This window comes from Oncorhynchus gorbuscha, linkage group LG10, assembly GCF_021184085.1.
Source record: "Oncorhynchus gorbuscha isolate QuinsamMale2020 ecotype Even-year linkage group LG10, OgorEven_v1.0, whole genome shotgun sequence".
NCBI classification, from domain to species: Eukaryota; Metazoa; Chordata; class Actinopteri; order Salmoniformes; family Salmonidae; genus Oncorhynchus; species Oncorhynchus gorbuscha.
Window position 1 is genome coordinate 66,217,575 of NC_060182.1, and position 21,497 is coordinate 66,239,071.

A 21,497-nucleotide genomic window follows, 5' to 3' on the forward strand; every position below is an offset into this window, starting at 1 on the left:
CCTGAATAATAAAGCAACACCTGAGGGAATGACATGTAAAACAATTGAAAAATCTTTAGGTGTTACAGGGATCTTGTAAAGTGCTAAGAATTTCTTATAATTCATTAAAAGACCCTCTGCATTTACAAGTTGGCTCACCAACAGGATATTATTTCTTGAAACAATATTTTAAAAACAAATAATTATTTTTACACAATATATCCCGTTTATTCCATATATAATATCTGTGTGGAGAAAGATTATGCTTAGAAATTAAGGACCATGCCAAGAAAACCTTCTGATGAAAAACAAGAGTTTCACTGGAACTTTGTCAATATTATAACTGCAAATCAACATGAAGTAAAGGCCACCAAAAGTAGAGAAGACATGATGAGGAATAAAGTTCCACATAGAAGTGTGTCTTCTTAGGAATTGTTTTATCCAATTGATCTTAAAGGTATTATATAAGGTAGTAAAGTCCAGAAAATCCACCCTACCATACTCATAAGTGTTCATTACAACAGTTTTCCTAATGTAATGGGTACGGGTTTCTCCACAGAAAGTTGAAAAGCATCTGGTCTATCTCTTTGCTTATTGTATCGTCAAGATATAAAGATAGAGCGGCATATGCTAGCCTACAGATACCCTCAGCCTTTGTTATTAGGACTCTTCCTTTTAAAGATAAGTCCCTCTATAGCCATTGATTAAGCTTCTTCTCTGGGTTTTTAATAAGAGGGTTAACATTTTGTAAGCCTCTAGACTGAAATCACGGCCGGTTGTGATATAGCCGGGATCGAACCCGGGTCTGTAGTGACGCCTCTAGCACTATGATGCAGACCAGATGCGTTGGAAAAGGATTCTAATCACATTAATCGTTATGGGAATCTGACTCGCGTCTTTCAGAAAAAGTGTAGAAGAACCTGTTGTTCTCGTCATTGCTGCTTCCGTTCTGCTGAGAAGGAGGAGCCTTGTCGCGCGCTGTATCTTGGGGTTTTGTTAGCAGGTCGTGGACAGCGCTGTGAGCACGTCTTTCTCCAGACTCCACCAACACCCACTTTTACATCTTTCTCAACGTATAACATGGACGCGGGTTTCTTCCGCGTAAGATATTTAAGTTATACTATTACTCGTCAAATTGTGTTCCAAATGTATAATATATTATTTTGTATTTGTAAGTATGTGCCATTGTAGACGGACGAGCTCGTGCGCCATTCCGCTGCAATGAGGAGCTAATGTAAAGATGGCGGCTGCAAGTTATCCAGCTAACTGTTAGCAAACTAGCTTAGCTATAAATATGTTGGATTGAAGCTAGCCGATAAATTGTGCATATGTTGTGTGTTCTCATTTCAAATGATTGTTATTACTGATGTAGTTAAGGGTGATAACTACAATGTGTTACCCAGTATAAGATTTGGTTGCAAAATGGGTTTGTATAATTCTAGCCATACTACTGTAACGTTAGTCGGGCTGAGTATGTTACAGTACTCGTACTCGGGCCTTATCGCACATCGAGATTAACACTAACGTTAGCTAGCAACAAACTGACGTTTATTCTCCATAATAAGTGATCATATTAGGGACTTAATTTCTACATAATTTACTTGTATATGTGTCACATGTTTCTAAAGTCGGCTATCTAACGTTATGTTTAACTGTTGTGACGTAGCTAACATTAGCTGACGTTCTCTTACATCGAGGCGGAATTGAGTGTTGCTGGTGGCGCGATTTTAACGTTACTGCGAAAAACATCGAGTCACCGTCAGTAGATAATTGTAAGAATGTCAATTCTGAAAACGTTTACCTGTAAATGTTTGTCCAGTACAACTGTTGTCCTTCCGCGCGATGGTGAAAGTCATACTTTTAAAATAAAACATTAATAAAATACACTTACCGTCTTTTCACTAATTTAACACATTAGTAAAAAGTACGTTGTATTAAATAAACGTTTATATTAAAAGTATGAATTTCAGCACCTCGCTTATGGACCGCAGTTGTACAGGACAAGCAGGTACAGGAAAGCCTATTGACAGATGGTGACTCAATGAGTACGGTTAACGTTACATGCACACAATAATGCGATTATTGTGGATAGTCAGATTAATATAATATATTAAACGTTACCATACTTTACAAGAAGAACTGATTCCCTAACAATCCTCTTTACATGAACACTTCTGAAATCAAGCTACCTGGTGGCACACTGTTAAATGCAGAAAATTGCCACTCAAAATAAACGTTATACCACAGTGACCAGGTTATTTTTTGGGAAGTATATATGATTGAGTTTGGACATAGAAATAGTCTCCACATACAAACTTTATAAGAGTCGTCCATTGTTCCGAACTTCCTAAACTTGTGCTAAAGAGGCAGGCTTGCACAACTTGTGCTGTGCACGTGCGCAGATCAAGTACACTGCTGGAGTGCTGATTTTAAGGTGTTTACATGTCCTAATAATTTGAGATTTCTCAGAAAACCAGCTGTTTAAATTGGCGTATGCTTACTTCAATTTTGACCGTATGCCAGTTTACAATGAGCAAAGTATGTTTACGTGACTTGCATAATTTGCCTACTGCCATAATCAGTTTGATATAGAATTATTCCTGTGCAAGTACATGTAGTGCAATGTTGTTGCTAAAAAATCGCGCGACTACTCTGCCTCGATATAAGAAAACGGAGTTTAGCGTTCCTCAGCTAAGTGTCTGCGGCATGGACAAGAACAAACATTTATTGTAATAGTTGATACAGATGTTTTTGTTTCTTACAGGGCACAAGTGCAGAACAGGACAATCGCTTCAGCAACAAGCAGAAGAAACTTCTAAAGCAACTGAAATTTGCAGAATGTCTGGAAAAGAAGGTATAAATAACACATCAAAGCATATCTTTTAATTGAATTGAAATGCCACCACAAGTAAATATGGTAATAGCCATAACTAATATATTGCCTAATTTGGTTTAAAGGGATGCCCTTTACCTACTTCCCCAGAGTCAGATGAACTGGTGGATGCTATTTTTAAGTCTGCATGCAGTTTGAAGGAAGTTGCTAAATAGCACTGGCGCAATGACTGGAAGTCTATGGGTATCCATGCTAACAGATACCCATGGACTTCCAGTCATTGCACTATTCCTAGTTAGCATTGGTTCACGACACTACCTCAAACTTATTTCATACTGGACTCTGAGACATGAAAATGGAATCCACAAGTTCATCTGACTGGAGAAGTAGATAAAGGGGCTAATTGGTAAAATCTCTACATATCCCTTCAATTGTGCCAATGGGTTGAAGTTAGGAATGTGTTTGAACGTCTTCCTGATTCTTCCTCTCCTAGGTGGATATGACCAAGGTGAACCTGGAGGTCGTCAAACCTTGGATCACTCAGCGAGTGACAGAGATCCTGGGGTTCGAGGATGATGTCGTCATAGAATTTATATTTAACCAGCTGGAAGAAAAGGTAATACTATTGACTCCAATTCCTTCCTGTTCTTGTATGTACATCAGATGTTATTTGTTAACTTAATACAAGGCAAAGAGAGGTTGATTTAATCAAGTGTATTGATAAGACACAATATAAATGCAGATGGGGCAAAAGAGTGACCACCGGTGTCCAATATACATAATTTGAATGACCCAAAGTTTTTGCTGTGATATGTGACAGTGCCTTTGTGCCACAGTTTTCTAATGATGATGTGATTTATGATTCAAAAGGCCTGAACCAATATGGATGTTATACCTTGCATCAGAAGTATAGCACCAACACCTTATTAGCTCTCTGCTGAGCCCAAAGTGTCACTGAGCCCAACTCTCCCTGATGCAGTGTGTGGTTTGAGGTGAGTTATGTTCAGGGATCAACATGCTAGTGATAGAAACACTTGGACAATGCCATTTTCTCCATATACTTTTGAATCGCACCGCTAGTTTTTCTTTATCTCGTCTAGCCTATCTTTGGATGGTGAAAAAAATTGACTGAGAATACAGTTGAACTTTAGACTATTGATCCTCATTTAATTAGTTTATATTACAATTACATCCGTAGTATCTTCAATCTGGGCTGTGGCAAAACTGTGCTTTAAACATTATTACTTAGCCCACTAAGTGATTTTTGAATACTACAATGCACATGGACCCTGTTCTGCATAAATAAATTGGTGCACTAGATGTCCAAAGTTGTTTCCACATTGTTACATTGTCATTTGCTCCTCCTTGAAATTGCCCTCAAGTTGGCAAATCTAGTCGCATGGTTAAAATTATACTTGTGCATTCTACCACATTTTTCTCCCCCAGCTTAACTAGCATTTGGCCTATAAAACATGACTTCAATGGGAAATTACATATAATTAACTGGATGAAACCCCAGAGGAAATGTTCAAGGGTATTGATAAACAACTGTTTTTTTTAATGAACAAATGACTCCCAACAACCCTAGGATGCTTTATATTCATACAAAGGTGTTGCTGGACTCCTGTAAGTTCTCTTACTATCTGCTTTAGTGAACCTAGCCTAATACTGGGAGGGAAAATAACGTTCAGCTACCTCTTACAGACTTAATTTATTTTCTGTGCTGTTATCTTTTGAGGGGTGTTTTAAAAAAAGCTAAATGCTTTAACCTCTCTAGGCTAGATGGGACGCTACCGTCCCACCTGACCAACATCCAGGGAAAGTGCAGGGTGCAAAATTCAAACTACAGAATTGTAAATATTTAACATTCTTGAAAATACACATGTAATATGTCAAAATAAAGCTTAACTTTTTAATCCAGCCACGGTGTCAGATTTCAAAAAGGCTTTACGGCGAAAGCAAACCATGCTATTATCTGAGGACCGCGACATAACTCAGAAATAACGATATAATTCATGCCTTACCTTTTGAAGAGCTTCTTCTGTTGGCACTCCAATATGTCCCATAAACATCACAAATTGTCCTTTTGTTCGATTAATTCCGCCGTTATATCTCCAAAATGTCAATTTATTTGGTGCGTTTGATCCAGAAAAACACCAGTTCCAACTCGCACAACATGACTACAAAATATCTAATAAGTTACCTGTAATATTTGTCAAAACATTTCAAACAACTTTCCTAATACAACTTTAGGTATTTTTTAAATGTAAATAATCAATAAAATTTAAGGCGGGATAAACTGTGTTCAATATCGAATGAAAACGAAGTGGAGCGAGCTTTCAGGTGTGCCCCAACCACATCAGTACACTAGACTCGACCCTCGTTCTGAACAGCCCTACTTCTTAAATTCTCAAAGGAAAAATATCACCCAATTTCTAATGGCTGTTGACACCCAGTGAAAGCGATAGGAACTGCAAGCAAGTGCCTTAATCTAGATCCACATAGAAAACACATTGAAAAAGCGTGACATAAAAAATAAATCTGGATGGTTTGTCCTTAGAGTTTAACCTGCCAATTAAGTTCTGTTATACTCCGACATCATTCAAACAGTTGTAGAAAACACTCTGAAGTTTCTATCTAAATATACTAATAATATGCATATCCTAGCTTCTGGGCCTTGTGTAACAGGACGTTTACTTTGGGAATGCTTTTCATCCGGACGTGACAATACTGTCCCCTAGCCTAGAGAGGTTAACAGCACAGTAATGATAAGAAAAGTCCTTAATCGTCATTGTTAGTGAGGTAAAGGGGTATCTTAACTTTAATTCTTGACCTACATGTTGAAATAAAACCCCTTTCAAATGTCTTGTGCACTCATTATTGCTTGTTCGTCTCTTGCAATTTAGATAAATGATATAACAATAAACTCAAGGTGGTTGAGTCTCAAGCACTAGGGAGTCGGAAGCAAGCCAAGGGAGCGTCTCTTTCTGCAGGAGACTCGGGCGCTCCATACCCACTGATCCTGCGGGACACGCTGAGGACACCGGGACTGTACTCGCAGTGTTGGGTTTTGATGCACTCTGTTTTGTGGATATCTGTTAATCTCTCAAAGAGTAGACTGGGGAGACCGAGAACAGGGCAGGGTAACTAGTGGGAAGACTGGCAGGGAAAGATATCTGATAGTTATTTTCTATCATAATTGATGAAAATGTTAGTGATGGGTGGGGGATTTATTTTTCAGAATATTTTAAGGAAACTGCCTTAATGCATGCAGTGGGGGTGCTTATACATGGATGATCTAGTTTTGTCTCCCCTCAGATATTCTCAGTTTCAGGTTTCAATTACCTAACTAGTGGGGTGGCGATAAACATTTTGAATTGCACAATTTTATCACAGCCTCAAGTCAACAGAACAAAGTTTGTTGCCATGAAGCAGTCTGTGTTGGGGCACAGGGGTCATACTGTAGCTATTGTTTTGTTATGAGGATGGCTGCTATTATTTAGCAGGCAGGTGTAGCTTAGTGAGGAAACAAATGGGGGGCAGTCGTCTGAGCGAGACCCACCCCCCCCTCCCCCTCCTTTCACTCTTGTGAGTTCTCCCTCCGTGTTAAATTGGTGTGTTGTCTTTCTCTCTCCCTTGGTGTGTGTGTGTTGCAGCACCCGGACAGTAAGATGATGCAGATAAACCTGACTGGCTTCCTGAATGGGAAGAATGCCCGAGAGTTCATGAGGGACCTGTGGCCTCTGCTGCTCAGCGCTCAGGACAACATCGCCGGTATCCCCTCCGCCTTCCTAGAGCAGAAGAAAGAGGAGATCAAACAGAGACAGGTAAGCAACCAGACACAATCACAACCTTGTCAGGCATGTGTATTTGTATTAGGGCTGAACGATTTAGACACGTGATCATTTTTTGCACGATATTGACATTTTCTAACACTGGTTATACTTCATTCATGGTTAAAACAAGTGTCGGGGTAGAGAACATCACTTCTAAAATGAGATCATATGAATGAATACATACGGTGCTAACTAAACACAAAACTAAATGAGACAAATATTTTCCAACATGGTTGATAGGATCATTACACCAACACTACCGTTCAAAAGTTTGGGGTCACTTAGAAATGTCCTTGTTTTTGAAAGAAAGCACATTTTTGGTCAATTTTAAAGGAACATAAAATTGATCAGAAATACAGTGTAGACATTGTTAATGTTGTAGATGACTATTGTGGCTGGAAACAGGTGATTTTGAATGGAATATCTACATAGGCGTACAGAGGCCCATTATCAGCAACATCACTCGTGTGTTCCAATGGCACGCTATGTTAGCTAATCCAAGTTTATCATTTTAAAAGGCTAATTGATCATTTGAAACCCCCTTTGCAATCATGTCAGCACAGCTGAAAACTGTTCTGATTAAAGAAGCAATGAAACTGGCCTTTAGACTAGTTTATTATCTGGGGCATCAGCATTTGTGGGTTTGATTACAGGCTCAAAATGGCCAGAAACAAAGAGCTTAAGCACACAATGCACTAGAGCATCCACCCACGGTGCTTAGCATTTTGTCCAGCTATCAGCAGGTAACTTGGTCACGGAAATCAGAAAAGCTATCAAATTAAATTGTTTGAGCTTTGGATGTTTTCACTCACGAGAATCCCAGTTAGATAGCCAATGTTCCTTTTTTCCAAAAATATTATTTTTGTAGGTGAAATAGCTTTGTTTGTTCTTCACTTTGGCTGAGAAATCGCCTGGAAATTGCAGTCACAAAAACGCCGAAAAATATTCCAAATTAGCTCCATAATATCGACAGAAACATGGCAAGCGTTGTTTATAATCAATCCTCAAGGTTTTTTTCAAATATCTATTCGATAATATATCCACCGGGACAATTGGTTTTTCAGTAGGACTGATTGGAATAATGGCTACCTCTGTATTTTACACGAGAATCACTCTGGGTCAGGTGACCAGTTGCGCGATGTAGCTGCTTACGGGTATTTGTCAACATAAATGCGTAAAACTACGTCACAATGCTGTAGACACCTTGGGGAATACGGAGAAAAAGTAATCTGGTTGATAGCCCTTTCACTGCTCAATAGGGATGCATTGGAACGCAGATCTTTCAAAAGATGAGTCACTTCCGGGTTGGATTTTTTTCAGGCTTTCGCCTGCAATATCAGTTCTGTTATACTCACGGACAATATTTTTACAGTTTTGGAAACTTTAGTGTTTTCTATCCTAAGCTGTCAATTATATGCATATTCTAGCATCTTGTCCTGACAAAATATCCCATTTACTATGGGAACTTTATTTTTCCAAAAATGAAAATACTGCCCCCTAGTCACAAGGTTAAAGCATTTGGATGTCTGGTAAGTTCAAATCTTGCCGAAAACCCTGGTCTACGGGTGGCGGTTTTCTTTTCGTTAGCAATAGCAGCACTCGTGTTTCCAACACATCTTTGGAGGGGAAGCACTTTTTCTCCTCACCTGCAGCTAACTGCATGTTTTAAGGGGACACTTAAAGATTGACCAGCATGTGTGAGAGTGAGCGCAAGCTTGTGATTGGTCAGCATCCTCTGAGTGTGAACGTAGTCTAGCGCATCTCATTGGAGGAGGCACCATAGTCTAGTTTTTGTTTTATCAGAGAATCTCAGCTTCATGCAAGAGATTGCAATTTTGAATTGATTTCGATTTAATCGTGCAGCCCTAATTTTAGTGTTTTACTGCTTTGACCTCGCATGCTGTTGTCTGTTGCAGATTGAGCAAGAGAAGCTCGCTTCTCTGAAGAAGATTGATGATGAGAAGAAGGAAAAGGAAAACAGAGAAAGGGAGAGCCCCAGAAGGTGAGAATCGCAGTAAATAAAAGCACTTGGAAGTCGACCTCAATCAAAATGTAAGAGTTCATATGGCATTGGCTTTTATGTTGTTGTGGTACAGGAGGAAGTCAAGGTCACAGTCTCCACGACGACGATCTCCAGTGAAGAGGGAGAGGAAGCGCAGTCACTCCCGTTCACCGAGGCGTAAGCCAAGTCCCAGCAGCTCCCCTCCACCACCAGCCCCAGCTGTCACCCTTGTCAGTGTTACCCTGCCCCAGAGCACTGAGGAGCCCCAGCCTGAGCCAGACACCTCAGAGAGCACCATACCTGAGCCAGTCATTCAGGAGGCCTCCTCCACCAGGTAAGGGAAAGGTTTAGGCATTGACTGTATCTGGAAATATACAGGGATGGGATTTGTCCGGATTGTTGATTCCATTCTTGACTTCAAAATGTAATCTAATTTCTAGTATGTTTTAATTTTCCAGTGATGTGGTAAAGCCGGACACTGTGGTTGTGGTACCTGACTCTGTGACTGAGGTCAAAGAACCCTCCCCAGATAAGGCTCCTAAAAAGGAGAGGCCCAAGCCCAGGGAAAGGGAGAAGGACAGCAGGAGAGACAGGCCCCACCACCGCTCTCGCTCCCATTCCCGCTCCCGCAGACGACCCAGATCACGCTCCAGGTCTTACTCCCCCCGGCGGAGGCCGAGCCCCAGGAGACGGTTGTCCCCTCGGCGTAGGAGCCCCCCCAGACGTGGCCCCCCAGGCCCCAGACACAGGCGCAGTCGCTCCCCTGTCCGCAGGTGAGTGGAGGGCCATAGAAGTGTAGCAGAAGTGCCTGTCACTGAAGCTGTCATTAACAGCCTTTCGAAATTAACTAGCTACCTTACCAAACAGCAGTTGTGGTTGATTTGTTCTGTTTGTATCCCATAGACGGCGCTCTCGCTCCCCATCATCCTCTGGGAGCAGCTCCACATCTCACTCACCTCATAAGAAGGCAATGAAGAGAACGTCAACCACACCACCCAGAAAACAGCCCCGCGGCCATGCAGCTGATCCCTCCCTTAGCCCCTCCAGGAGAAGAGCCCCCAATGGCAGCCCCTCTGGGAAGACACAACGCTCTGCCTCCCCGCGATCCAGAAAGGGCCTGGCCTCAGCCTCCCCATCCAGATCAGCTGGTATGTTAGCTCTACTTACTTTACTCCATTCCATAATAAACAAAATTATAATTGCAACATGTGAAGTGTTAGTCCCATGTTTCATGGGCTGAAATAAAAGATCCAAAAATGTTTCCATATGCACAAAAAGGTTATTTAAAATGTTGTGTACAAATTAGTTTACATCCCTGTTTCTGAGCATTTCTCCTTTGCCAAGATAATCCATCCAACTGACAGCTGTGGCATATCAGGAAGATGATTATACAGCATGGTCATTACACAAAAGGCCATTCTAAAATGTGCAGGTTTGTCACATTACACAATGCCACAGATGTCTCAAGTTTAGAGGGAGCCTGCAATTGGTATGCTGAATGACAAAATCTCCACCGGAGTTGTTGCTACAGAATTTAATTTTAATTTCTCTACCATAAACCGCCTCCAATGTCGTTTGACAGAATTTGGCAGTACGTCCAACCGTCCTCACAACTGCAGACTACGGGTAACCACGCCAGCCCAGGACCTTCACCTGCGGGATTGTCTGAGACCAGACAGCTGTTGAAACTATGGCTTTGCACAACCATAGAATTTCTGCACAAACTGTCAAACGTCTCACGGAAGCTCATCTGCATAATCGCCGTCCTCACCATGGTCTTGAACTGACTGCAGTTCAGCGTCGTAACTGACTTCAGTGGGCAAATGCTCACCTTCGATGGCCACTGGCACTCTAGAGAAGTTTGCCCTTCATGGATGAATCCTGGTTTCACCTGTACAAGGACAGAGGCAAAGCCATACACACTGTTTGCCATATGTGAGTGGTTTGTTGACGTCAACGTTGTGAACAGAAAGCCCCATGGTTGGGTTATGGTATGGGCAGGCATAAGCTACGGGTAAAGAAAATAATTGCTCTTTATCAATGGCAATTTGAATGCACAGATACCGTGACGAGATCCTGAGGCCCATTGTCATGCAATTAATCCGCCGACATCACCTCATGTTTCAGCAAAATAATGCACGGCCCCATGTCGCAAGGGTCTGTACACAATTCCTGGGACCACCCATATGTAAAATGTATGCATGCATGACTTTAAGGTGTTATGGATAAATGCGTCTGCTAAATGGCATATATTATTATATTCATGTCCTAGTTCTTCCATGGCCTGTATACTCACCAGACATGTCACCCGTTGGGATGCTCTGGATCGACGTATACGACAGCATGTTCCAGTTCCCGCCAATAACCAGCAACTTGGCACTGCCATTGAAGAGCAGTGGGACAGCATTTAACTGGACACAATTAACAGCATGATCTACTCTATGCGAAGGAGATGTTGCACTGCGTAAAGCAAATGGTGGTCACACCAGATACGGACTGTTTTATTGATCATGGGGCCTTTCTTTTAACCTCTTAAGTCGACCCTCTACCTTTTCGAACATTCTGTTAAAAATCCGCAACATTTCAGCGCCCTGCTACTCATGCCAGGAATATAGTATATGCATATGATTCGTATGTGTGGATAGCAAACACTCTGACGTTTCTAAAACTGGTTAAACCACGGCTGTGACTTTAACAGAGCGTGAGTTTCATCGAATAGCGCAGGAAAACCTGATCACTGAAAATGGAAATAAATATCCTTGCGCTTACTTCCAGGAATTGTTCAAAGTGAACCGAATTACATGAGACCGAGGTTTCAGCGCCTACAGCTACCACACGTTGTCTAGAGTCTTGTCATTTGATTCGCAATTGATTCTTGGTCTAACCGGTTCAAGGGAACTCCTTCCCTCCGTTCTCCGACCGGATGTTTTGGTCGAGCTCTCTCGGCCATGTTTTTTTCCAGACGACACCTATAGAAGTTACATCGCCTCCTGATGAATTTTATCGCTTATTAACGTGTACTAATACCTAAAGTTGCATTACAAAAGTATTTCGAAGTGTTTTGTGAAAGTTTATCGTGGACTTTTTGAATTTAAAAAAATGACGTTACGAAACGCTCTTTTTTTCCGTTTATCATACAGTCTACATAGAACGATATCTAGGCTATATATGGACCGATTTAATCGGAAAAAAGACCCAATAGTGATTATGGGACATCTAGGAGTGCCAACAAAGATGGTCAAAGGTAATGAATGTTTTATATTTTATTGTGCGGTTTGTGTAGCGCCGAATATGCTAATTATTTTGTTTACGTCCCCTGCGGGTCTTTTGTGGTGTTACATGCTATCAGATAATAGCTTCTCATGCTTTCGCCGAAAAGCATTTTAAAAATCTGACTTGTTGCCTGGATTCACAACGAGTGTAGCTTTAATTCAATACCCTGCATGTGTATTTTAATGAACGTTTGAGTTTTAACTAATACTATTAGCATTTAGCGTAGCGCATTTGCATTTCCAGAGCTCTAGATGGGACGCCTGCGTGCCAGGTAGGAGCAAGTGGTTAATGCAATCGCTTTGTCAGATTTCAAAAAAGCTTTACGGCAAAACTGTTACACTGTTCAATAATCTGAGAACCGCGTTCAGCCACAAAAGCAAGCCATACAGATAACTGCCAAGTTGTGGAGTCAACAAAAGCATTATAAATCTTCACTTACCTTTGCTGATCTTCGTCGGAATGGACTCCCACTTCCACAAGAAATGTTTGTTTTGTTCAGTTACGTCCATATTTATGTCCAAATACCTGCGTTTAGTTCACTATTCCAAAGGCACAATGCGCGAGCGCAAAATCCAGACAAAGTCCAGTTCCATTGCAATTTGTATAAACATGTCGAACGATGTTTACAGTCAAACCTTGGTCTTTTTATAATCAATCGTCAATAATATTCCAACCGGACAATAGAGTATTCATTACAGGGGGAAAAGGCACGGCATGACCGTGCAGTTAACAAGTGATTTGGCCACAGCCTAGTCCATTTGTTGAAACAGCACTGATTTGACCCCCTTCCACAATAGAAGCCTCAAACAACATTGTCTCAGGTTTTCCCCTGCCATATGAGTTCTGTTATACTCAGACATCATTCAAACAGTTTTAGAAACTTCAGTGTTTTCTATCCAATACTACTACTAATATGCATATATTAGGATCTGGGACAGAGTAGCAGGCAGTTTACTCTGGGCACCTTATTCATCCAAGCTACCCTGTCACCAAGAAGTTAAGTGCATGTTTTGGAATATTTCTATTCTGTACAGGCTTTCTCCTTTTCACTTTGTCATTTTAGGTTAGTTTTGTGGAGTAACTACAATGTTGTTCATCCATCCTCAGATCACAGCCATTAAACTGTAACTGTTTTAAAATCACCCTTGGCCACATGGTGAAATCCCTAAGCGGTTTCCCTCCTCTCCGGCAAATGAGTTAGAAAGGACACCTGTATTTTTTTTGTAATGACTCACCCAAAGCCAAATTAATAACTTCACCATGCTCAAAGGGATATTCAGTTTCTGCATTTTTATTTGTACACATCTACCACTCTGTGCCCTTTGCAAGGCATTGAAAAACCTCCCTGGTCTTTGTTTGAATCTGTGCTTGAAATCCACTACTTGATTGAGGGACCTTACAGATAATTGGATATGTAGGATAGAGCAATTGAGCAGTCATTAACAAATAATGTTAACCCATTATTGAACATGTAATGAGTCCATGTAACTTTATTATGCGATTTGTTAAGCACATTTTTACTCATGAACGGTAGGCTTGCCATAACAAAGGGATTGAATACTTGACATTATGGGTTGTCTATAGATCAGTGACATTTACATTTTAATCCATTTGAAATAGTCTGCAGCACAACATTTGGAAAAAGTAGAGTTTTTTTGAATACCTTCGGCCCCCTTCTCTTTGATCCTTGCCCTCATGTGTATTAAAGCTGCAGTATGTAACTTTTGGGTGACCAGACCAAATTCACATGAGTTTTTGCCAGTGGGGGAAAACGCACCCATTTGTCATACTTGAGTAAAGATACCTTAATAGAAAATGACTCAAGTAAAAGTCACCCAGTAAAATACTACTTGAGTAAGTCTAAAAGTATTTGGTTTTAAATGTACTTAAGTATCAAAAGTATAAATAATTTTCTTGTTTTTAAAATGTACAGATTGCCAAGGGCACACTCCAACACTCAGACATTATTTATAGGAGATGTATTTGTTTAGTGAGTCCACCAGATCAGAGTCAGTAGGGATGACCATGTGTTTTCTTTAAGTGTGTGAATTGTAAAATTTCCCATCTTGCTAAGCATTCAATATGTAATGAGTACTTTTGGCTGTCAGGGAAATTATTTTATTTAGGATTGTGGTGAAGTAAAAGTTATAAAAATATAAATAAAGTACAGATTATAGGTCGACAGATTATGATTTTTCAACGCCGATACCGATTATTGGGGGACCAAAAAAGCCGGGGGGAAATGTATTTGTAATAATGACAATTACAACAATACTGAATTAACACTTATTTTAACTTAATATAATACATTGGTTTAAATAATGCAAAAACAGTGTTGGAGAAGAAATTAAAAGTGCAATATGTGCTATGTAAGAAAGCTAACGTTTCAGTTCCTTGCTCAGAACATGAGAACATATGAAAGCTGGTGGTTCCTTTTAACATGAGTCTTCAATAGTCCCAGGTAAGAAGTTTTAGGTTGTGGGAATTATAGGGCTATTTACCTCTACCATTTGTATTTCATTAACCTTTGACTATTGGATGTTCTTATAGGCACTTTAGTATTGCCAGTGTAACAGTATAGGCTCCGTCCCTCTCCTCGCTCCTCCCTGGGTTCGAACCAGCAACACAACGACAACAGCCACCACATTGAAGCAGCGTTACCCATGCAGAGCTAAGGAAACAACCACCCCAAGGCTCAGAGCGAGTGAAGTTTGAAACGCTATTAGCGCATGCTAACTAGCCAGCCATTTCACTTCGGTCACACCAGCCTCATCTTGGGAGTTGATAGGTTTGAAGTCTTAAAGAGCGCAATGCTTGACGCACAACGAAGAGCTGCTGGCAAAACACACGAAGGTGCTGTTTGAATGAATGTTTACGCGCCTGCTTCTGCCTACCACCGCTCAGTCAGATACTTAGATACTTGTATGCTCAGTCAGATTGTATGCAACACAGGACATGCTAGATAGTATCTAGTAATATCATCAACCATGTGTAGTTTAACTAGTGATTATGATTGATTGTTTTTTATAAGATACGTTTAATGCTAGCTAGCAACTTACCTTGGATTACTGCATTTGCGTAACAGGCAGTCTCCTTGTGGAGTGTAACGAGAGAGGCAGGTTGTTATTGCGTTGGACTAGTTAACTGTAAGGTTGCAAGATTGGAACCCCTGAACTGATAAGGTGAAAATCTGTCATTCTGCCCCTGACCGAGGCAGTTAACCCACCGTTTGTTCCTATGCCGTCATTGAAAATAAGAATGTGTTCTTAACTGACTCTCCTAGTTAAATAAAGGTGTAAAAAAAAAAATACCAATTTCCGATTGTTACGAAAACTTGAAATCGTCCCTAATTAATCGGCCGACCTCTACTACAGGTACCCCCCCAAAATTACTTGAGTAAAAAGAACTTGAAGGTATTACTTAAGTAGTTTACTCCACTGGTTATAGCTGTGGCATTCTCATTGAAAGCAAGTCTAGGAAGCGGTATATATGTTCTATGTGCACCAATTCTATGTCAAGTTTGAGTCTTTTACGTTCAGTTTTGTACACCGGCTGAAAATGATGTTTTTGTATATGGAAAATATATTTTACAGCAGTTTAGATGGTTCAATAATTCTCTGCACTATACGTGCTTGTTTTGTCACACAACCTGAAATTAGGCGAACTATTCAAATTTTAGCAACCAGGAAATGGCGGTGCGATTTCTACATAGTGCAGCTTTAAACAGTTTCTGGGTGGATATTCTATCTTTTGGTGTTTAAAAAAAAAATTGAGTCCACTGTTGATACAGTCCCAGTGTTGTGCATGTCAAGTTTTCAAGATATTGGCATTTTGCATTATGATGACATGACAGTTTGACTTTTTTGTTTGAGTATCTTTAACTTGACCGCAGACATGCAAAACATTTTGGGACTGTATCAACAATGGTCTGTAATGAATTCAGCCCTATCCAACTTCCTCACCTTTCAAACATGGGACTCCCTCACCTCATAGTGACCGTCTTGTCACATGATCAGTCAGTGGGAGTGTGATACACAACCATTCCTGGATGCTCTTTTAGAGGAAGGGTTTGTCTATACAATCAGTGACCTGGAAACTACTTAATCTCAAATCCCTGGATAACTATTCCTAGGCAGGCCTGGTTACAGAATGTGGGACACTTTGAGGCCTTACTGGCAGGCCTTGGCTAATGGAAACTGCTGAATCATAAACTTCTTTTCAGGCTGCAGCAAGCATGATGTCACTCCTACTAGTGTTATACAAGCATTTGTATTTGTGAATGAGTGTTCTTGCTGGAAAGATTCTGGCAACTAAAACAGTTTTGATTTTCAGGGTCAAAGAAGAAGCCAGGAACGAGGAACGATTCACCGTCCCCTGTTCCGAAACCCAGGCAGTCTGAGGCATCCGAGTCAGGTGTGTTTGCCTTCTAGTGCCTGTCTGTCTCGGTCTGGTGTGATGCACCGTGGGTGGATGGTTGTGTTTTTAGCGGTTTTCTATAGCTTTGAATGGGGACTCACTGCTTTGCATTTCAGAGGGGGCTACAGCCGATTCTGTGCAGCAGCGACGTCAGTATCGCAGGCAGAATCGGGAAACGTCTTCAGGTTACAAGCGTTCTATTTTGTTCCCCACCTCAACCCATCTTTTTTTTCTAACCCACTCTGTGTCCGTCTTGTCTTGCACCCTCATCTTGTGGGTCCTAAGCCCCACCTAGGTGCCCCCCCCTTTGAAACATCCACATGTTGCTACTGGAAAATGACGTGTGCTGTTTTCTTTCGGATTGGTAACAGAGGCTGGATCATCATCATCCTCAGAAGGTGAGGGGTCCAAGAGGCCGGGCAGGGGGCCAGTGGCGAGGAACGGGGATGTCAGGCGGCGACGCAGTCACTCGCCCTCCTCCCCCAGGAGACGACACCGGGACGGCTCCCCCAGGTTAGCTACGGACAGTTATCTAATGCAGTCATGATTATAGATTTTGGACGTTTTTCCCATACCAACAAGACACACACACTGTCTGTCCCACATGCATTCCTCATGTAAGTCTTTGTTTTCCCTCTACAGAAAAAGACGCTCTCCATCCCCCGGAGGACGCAGATCTCCCCCAAGGCGTCGCAGATCTCCCTCTCCTCCTCCTAGGCGCAGGTAAAAGACTTGACGCCTTCTTGTTTTAGGTTCCCTCATTACTGAGAATTCTCCAGAATTCAGTGCACCACACCTGAGATTCAAAAAATAACTGGTCTCGTATGTCCTCTCTGTTTCCCCAGGTCTCCCTCTCCACCACCTCGCAGACGCTCCCCCTCCCCCAGACGGTACTCTCCACCCATACAGCGGCGATACAGCCCCACTCCTTTGGGCCCACAGAAAAGAAGGCTGTCAGGGTCTCCCTCTCCCAAACGCCTATCCCCGGTGCCCAAGCGCCGTCCCTCCAGGTCCCCTAAGCGCAGGAGTCCCCCTCCCCAAAAGAGACGCACACCTCCCTCGTCCACCTCTCCCCCCAGACACAGAAGAAGCCCCATGCTCCCATCCAACCGACCAGGCCGGGACACTCGCTCACCCCCCCTTGCTCACAGTAGCCGCCTGTCCCCTTCCCCTGCCAACCGTGGCCGAACCAGTCCTCAGGGGCGCTTTGACACCTCTCCACCTGGACAGAGGCGCCAGGTGTCCCCCTCACACGGCAACAGGGCAATCCGCAGGGTGTCCCGGACACCAGAGCCCCGCAAGAACCAGAGGTAAGCAGCCTTTAATTGGCCTTATTAATGCAATAGCTTCTGCTGCACATTAATAACTCCCACCACTGTTAGATGTATGCTGAGTGTACAAAACATGAGGAACACCTTTCTAACATTGAGCTGCACCCCCTTTGGTCCTCAACATCCTCAATTCGTTGGGCCATGGACTCCACAAGGTGTCGAAAGCATTCCACAGGGATACTGGCCCATGTTGACTCCAATGCTTTTCCATAGTTGTCAAGTTGGCTGGATGTGCTTTGGTTCATAGACCATTCTTGATACACACGTGAAACTGTTGAGCATGAAAAACCCAGCAGCGTTGAAGTTCTTGACACACTCAAAACCAGTGCCTCACACCCACCATACTCTGTTTAAAGGCATTTAAGTAGTTGTTCTTGCCCAGTTACCCTCTGAATGGCACACATACACAATTCATGTCTTAAGGCTTAAAAATGCTTTAATGCAACTGCTGTGTCAGATTTTAAAAAAGCTTTACGGAAAAAGCAAGCCATGCAATAATCTGAGTACGGTGCTCAGACAAACACATACAGATATCTGCCATGTTGGAGTCAACAGAAGTCAGAAATAACATTACTTGTTCACTTACCTTTGATCTTCATCAGAATGCACTTCCAGGAATCCCAGTTCCACAAATGTTTGATTTGTTCGATAATGTCCATTTATGTCCAAATAGCTACTTTTGTTAGCGCGTTTAGTAAACAAATCAAAACTCACGAAGCGCATTCACTAGTTGCAGACGAAATGTCAAAGTTCCGTTACAGACCGTAGAAACTTGTCAAACGATGTATGGAATTAATCTTTAGGATGTTTTTAACAGATCTTCAATAATATTCCAACCGGAGAATTCCTTTTGTCTTCAGAAAGCAAAGGAACGGGAGATATCTCATGTGAAATGCGCGTGACCAGCGGTTGACTGCTGGCAGACCTCTGACTCATTCCCCTCTCATTCCGCCCCCCTTCATAGTAGAAGCATCAAACAAGTTTCTAAAGACGGTTGACATCTAGTGCAAGCCTTAGGAAGTGCAACATGACCAATATCCCACTGTATCTTCAATAGGGGCTGAGTTAAAAATCGACCAACCTCAGATTTCCCACTTCCTGGTTGGATTATTTCTCCGGTTTTTGCCTGCCATATGAGTTCTGTTATACTCAGACATCATTCAAACAGTTAAGAAACGTCTGTTTTCTGTCCACTGCAAATAGTAATATGCATATATTAGCAACTGGGACTGAGGAGCAGGTAGTTTACTCTGGGCACCTTATTCATCCAAGCTACTCAATACTGCCCCCCCCAACCATAAGAAGGTAACTTGTCTCCTCCCCTTCATCTACACTGGTTCAAAAACTGGTTCATCTATACACTGGTCAAAAAGGGATCATAGCTTTCACCTGGTCAGTTTGTCATGGAAAGAGCAGGTGTTCCTAATGTTTGTACATTCAGTGTATGTTCCAGATATATCACACCTTTTCTCTCCGGTTTCTCCTTATCAGAGGCTCTCAGAGCCCCCAGCCGATGAGGAGAGTGTCATCAAGGTCACCGTCTGGTTCCCCTAAACCAGGAGCCCTGAAACGGCCAGCTTCAGGCTCCCCTTCTCCAGGCCACTCAGCCAGTGGATCCCCACATGCACCCCCGGCTAAAAAGGCCAGCAGCGGCTCTGGCAGCCCTTCTCCAAACAAGGTGAGTTTTTAAAGCTGCTATTTGTTAATAGTACGATGTGAGATTAAACATTTTGTTTGACTCAACTAAGTGACTAGATAGAGGGGAGTTCACCTGTGAGTAAATTCTGGTGTGTTTCTGGGCACCAATACCATAACTTTTTGCAAGATTGAAGAGGTTTAACCAATGAAGGTCATCATGCCCTCTGCTTGGCCCTTTTCACTTAATGCCAACGAAATACTTACTCACTCGTGGTATTGCTTTGTAAACCCTTTCTCAGAATTCTGACACTGAGCCTGGAGGAAAGAAAAACAAGAAGAAGAAGAAGGAAAAGAAACACAAGAAGGAGAAGAAGCACAAGAAGCACAAGAAACACAAGAAGGAGAAGTGTGATGTGCCGGTTGCTGCTGGGGATGACCAGGAGAACCAGGGGATGGAGGGCGACGCAGCCTCCAACCCAAAAAAGGTGAAGTCTACTCTTCTGATTTACTGAGGGGTTTTAGCATGCTTCACACATCATCTAAGCATTTCATTCAAGATTAACAAAGTCAGACAAGGTTGTAGAAGTTGACTTGTGCACCATCAGCTAATGTATTCCTTTATTCTATTACTATGATGAAGCATGCTGCAGCATCATACCACCTACCTTGCAACGTAACCGAAATATGATATAATTAATGCTACCTTTCCTTAAGGAATCAGACAGTGAAGTAGAAGAATGTCTGGACGACCTGGAGAAGCACCTGAGAGAGAAGGCACTGCGTTCCATGAGGAAAGCTGGAAAGCTGTCCCCTCCACTGTCCTGAGAAGCCCGGTCATTCCCCTCCCTCTTTCTCCTCCCTTTTTCTCCTTTCCTGATTTTCCATTCCCTTTGTTTAGAATTTTTTGTTAACCTTGTTCAGCTTTAGAATGTACAAATTGTTTATTCTTTAGTTTTTGTTTTCTTTTTACGGGTTTGGTAATCTATTGAAATATATTTTTTATCAAGAGCTTGATATGTCACGATCTCCCAATTAATATTATTTTCTAATATTTTACCCAAAGTGTTATTGCTTATATCCAAACTGTAAAACTATCTTTGTTGGACCCCTTAATTTTCAAGATAAGATCAGGGATGGGAACGGTTTCATTATGATGCTTGCATTGTACAAGTTTCTCATACTACGACATTCAAAAGATTTGACTTGGGGAATTTAGGATTGCATGTGCAGCTAGCGTGTCTCTGCTCTGATGTGCATGAAATGGACTGTAAACAAGCAAATACACAGATCAAAGCTGTCACTTTTCCCTTTTGTCAGCAGGCATTGTATGGTATTGCTATGCTGTTTGCTCTCTAAAATGGGGAATGAATCCAAGCAGTCTTTTTCCCCTTTTTGTTATGTAATAGAGGTGTTTGGCCTTCCATAAAATTCTGTCTTAGGAAAAGTCTACACGAGTTTAAAAAGAACTGGATTTTTCATGAGGATTCTGACCTCACCAGAGAGCCGGGGTTTGATTTCCCACATGGGTTGATATGCAGTCATACTTTGAATTCACACTGGTCCACTCTTACTTTGAGCTATTCATTTTTGTGGGACTGCTATTTGACTTGTATTTAAAAACTCCTGCTCTTGTCATCCTTTCAGAATTAAAATAATTTTTTATATTTAAACTCTAAAGTGATTATGTTGTATATTCTAAATTCATGGTTAAGGCCTCTCAGAAAACAGGGTTGGCCACTTAAAATAAATCTTAGATATACAGTCCCATGTTTTTAGAGGACCTACGTGGGTCTGGTACAAGTTCTCTCTGACATTTTTGCTTAAATTGATCTGTGGACACCGTAGATCAAAATGGCTTGCATTGCGCGATAGCCCTCGTTCCCACTGACACACTAGTCTTTTTTTCCCCGCTTAGGATGCAAAATCTGAAACCAGCTGGGATGTCCACAGATTGATGGAATGTCCCTCCTACCATTTTCATTCGCTCTTCTGACAGGTCAACTCCTTGCTGAACCGTATGTCACAGCCACTGACAAAGCACATGCCTGCAATCCTTACATTGTAGCGCAGCAGGAGATAATTTCATCACTAGCACATTGAGATTGATTAATAGCCATTCATCTAAATAATTTTAAATATTTTTTATAGCAGAAACACTTTCATAGATGGACAAGATTTGTATGAGATTG

At 41.8% G+C, this 21,497-nt stretch overlaps 1 protein-coding gene across 5 annotated transcripts; it reads left to right on the plus strand.

The window, feature by feature from the left end:
- The first annotated feature begins 923 nt into the window (after positions 1–923).
- On the plus strand, positions 924–20,978 carry LOC124046371 (serine/arginine repetitive matrix protein 1-like). 5 transcript variants are annotated; one of them, XM_046366680.1, is made up of 16 exons: positions 924–1,080; positions 2,744–2,833; positions 3,306–3,428; positions 6,469–6,639; positions 8,565–8,650; positions 8,745–8,984; positions 9,109–9,423; positions 9,554–9,798; positions 16,256–16,336; positions 16,456–16,524; positions 16,711–16,852; positions 16,982–17,062; positions 17,185–17,649; positions 19,162–19,348; positions 19,608–19,793; positions 20,023–20,978. In XM_046366680.1, exons 1-16 carry the CDS (start codon positions 1,060–1,062, stop codon positions 20,131–20,133), a joined length of 2,613 nt encoding a protein of 870 aa, XP_046222636.1. In that variant the 5' UTR covers positions 924–1,059; the 3' UTR covers positions 20,134–20,978. The 5 variants fall into 5 exon arrangements, with proteins under 5 accessions (XP_046222636.1, XP_046222637.1, XP_046222638.1 ...); XM_046366681.1 differs by having other exon boundaries at positions 19,608–19,792; positions 20,028–20,978; XM_046366682.1 differs by lacking the exon at positions 16,456–16,524.
- The last annotated feature ends 519 nt before the right edge of the window (positions 20,979–21,497 follow it).

Coding starts and splice junctions, on each gene's coding strand:
- LOC124046371 (XM_046366680.1), top strand. CDS start 1,060: ATGGACGCGGGTTTCTTCCGC. Junction 1,081..2,743: donor TGGACGCGGGTTTCTTCCGC/GTAAGATATTTA, acceptor TGTTTCTTACAG/GGCACAAGTGCAGAACAGGA. Junction 8,651..8,744: donor GAAAGGGAGAGCCCCAGAAG/GTGAGAATCGCA, acceptor GTTGTGGTACAG/GAGGAAGTCAAGGTCACAGT.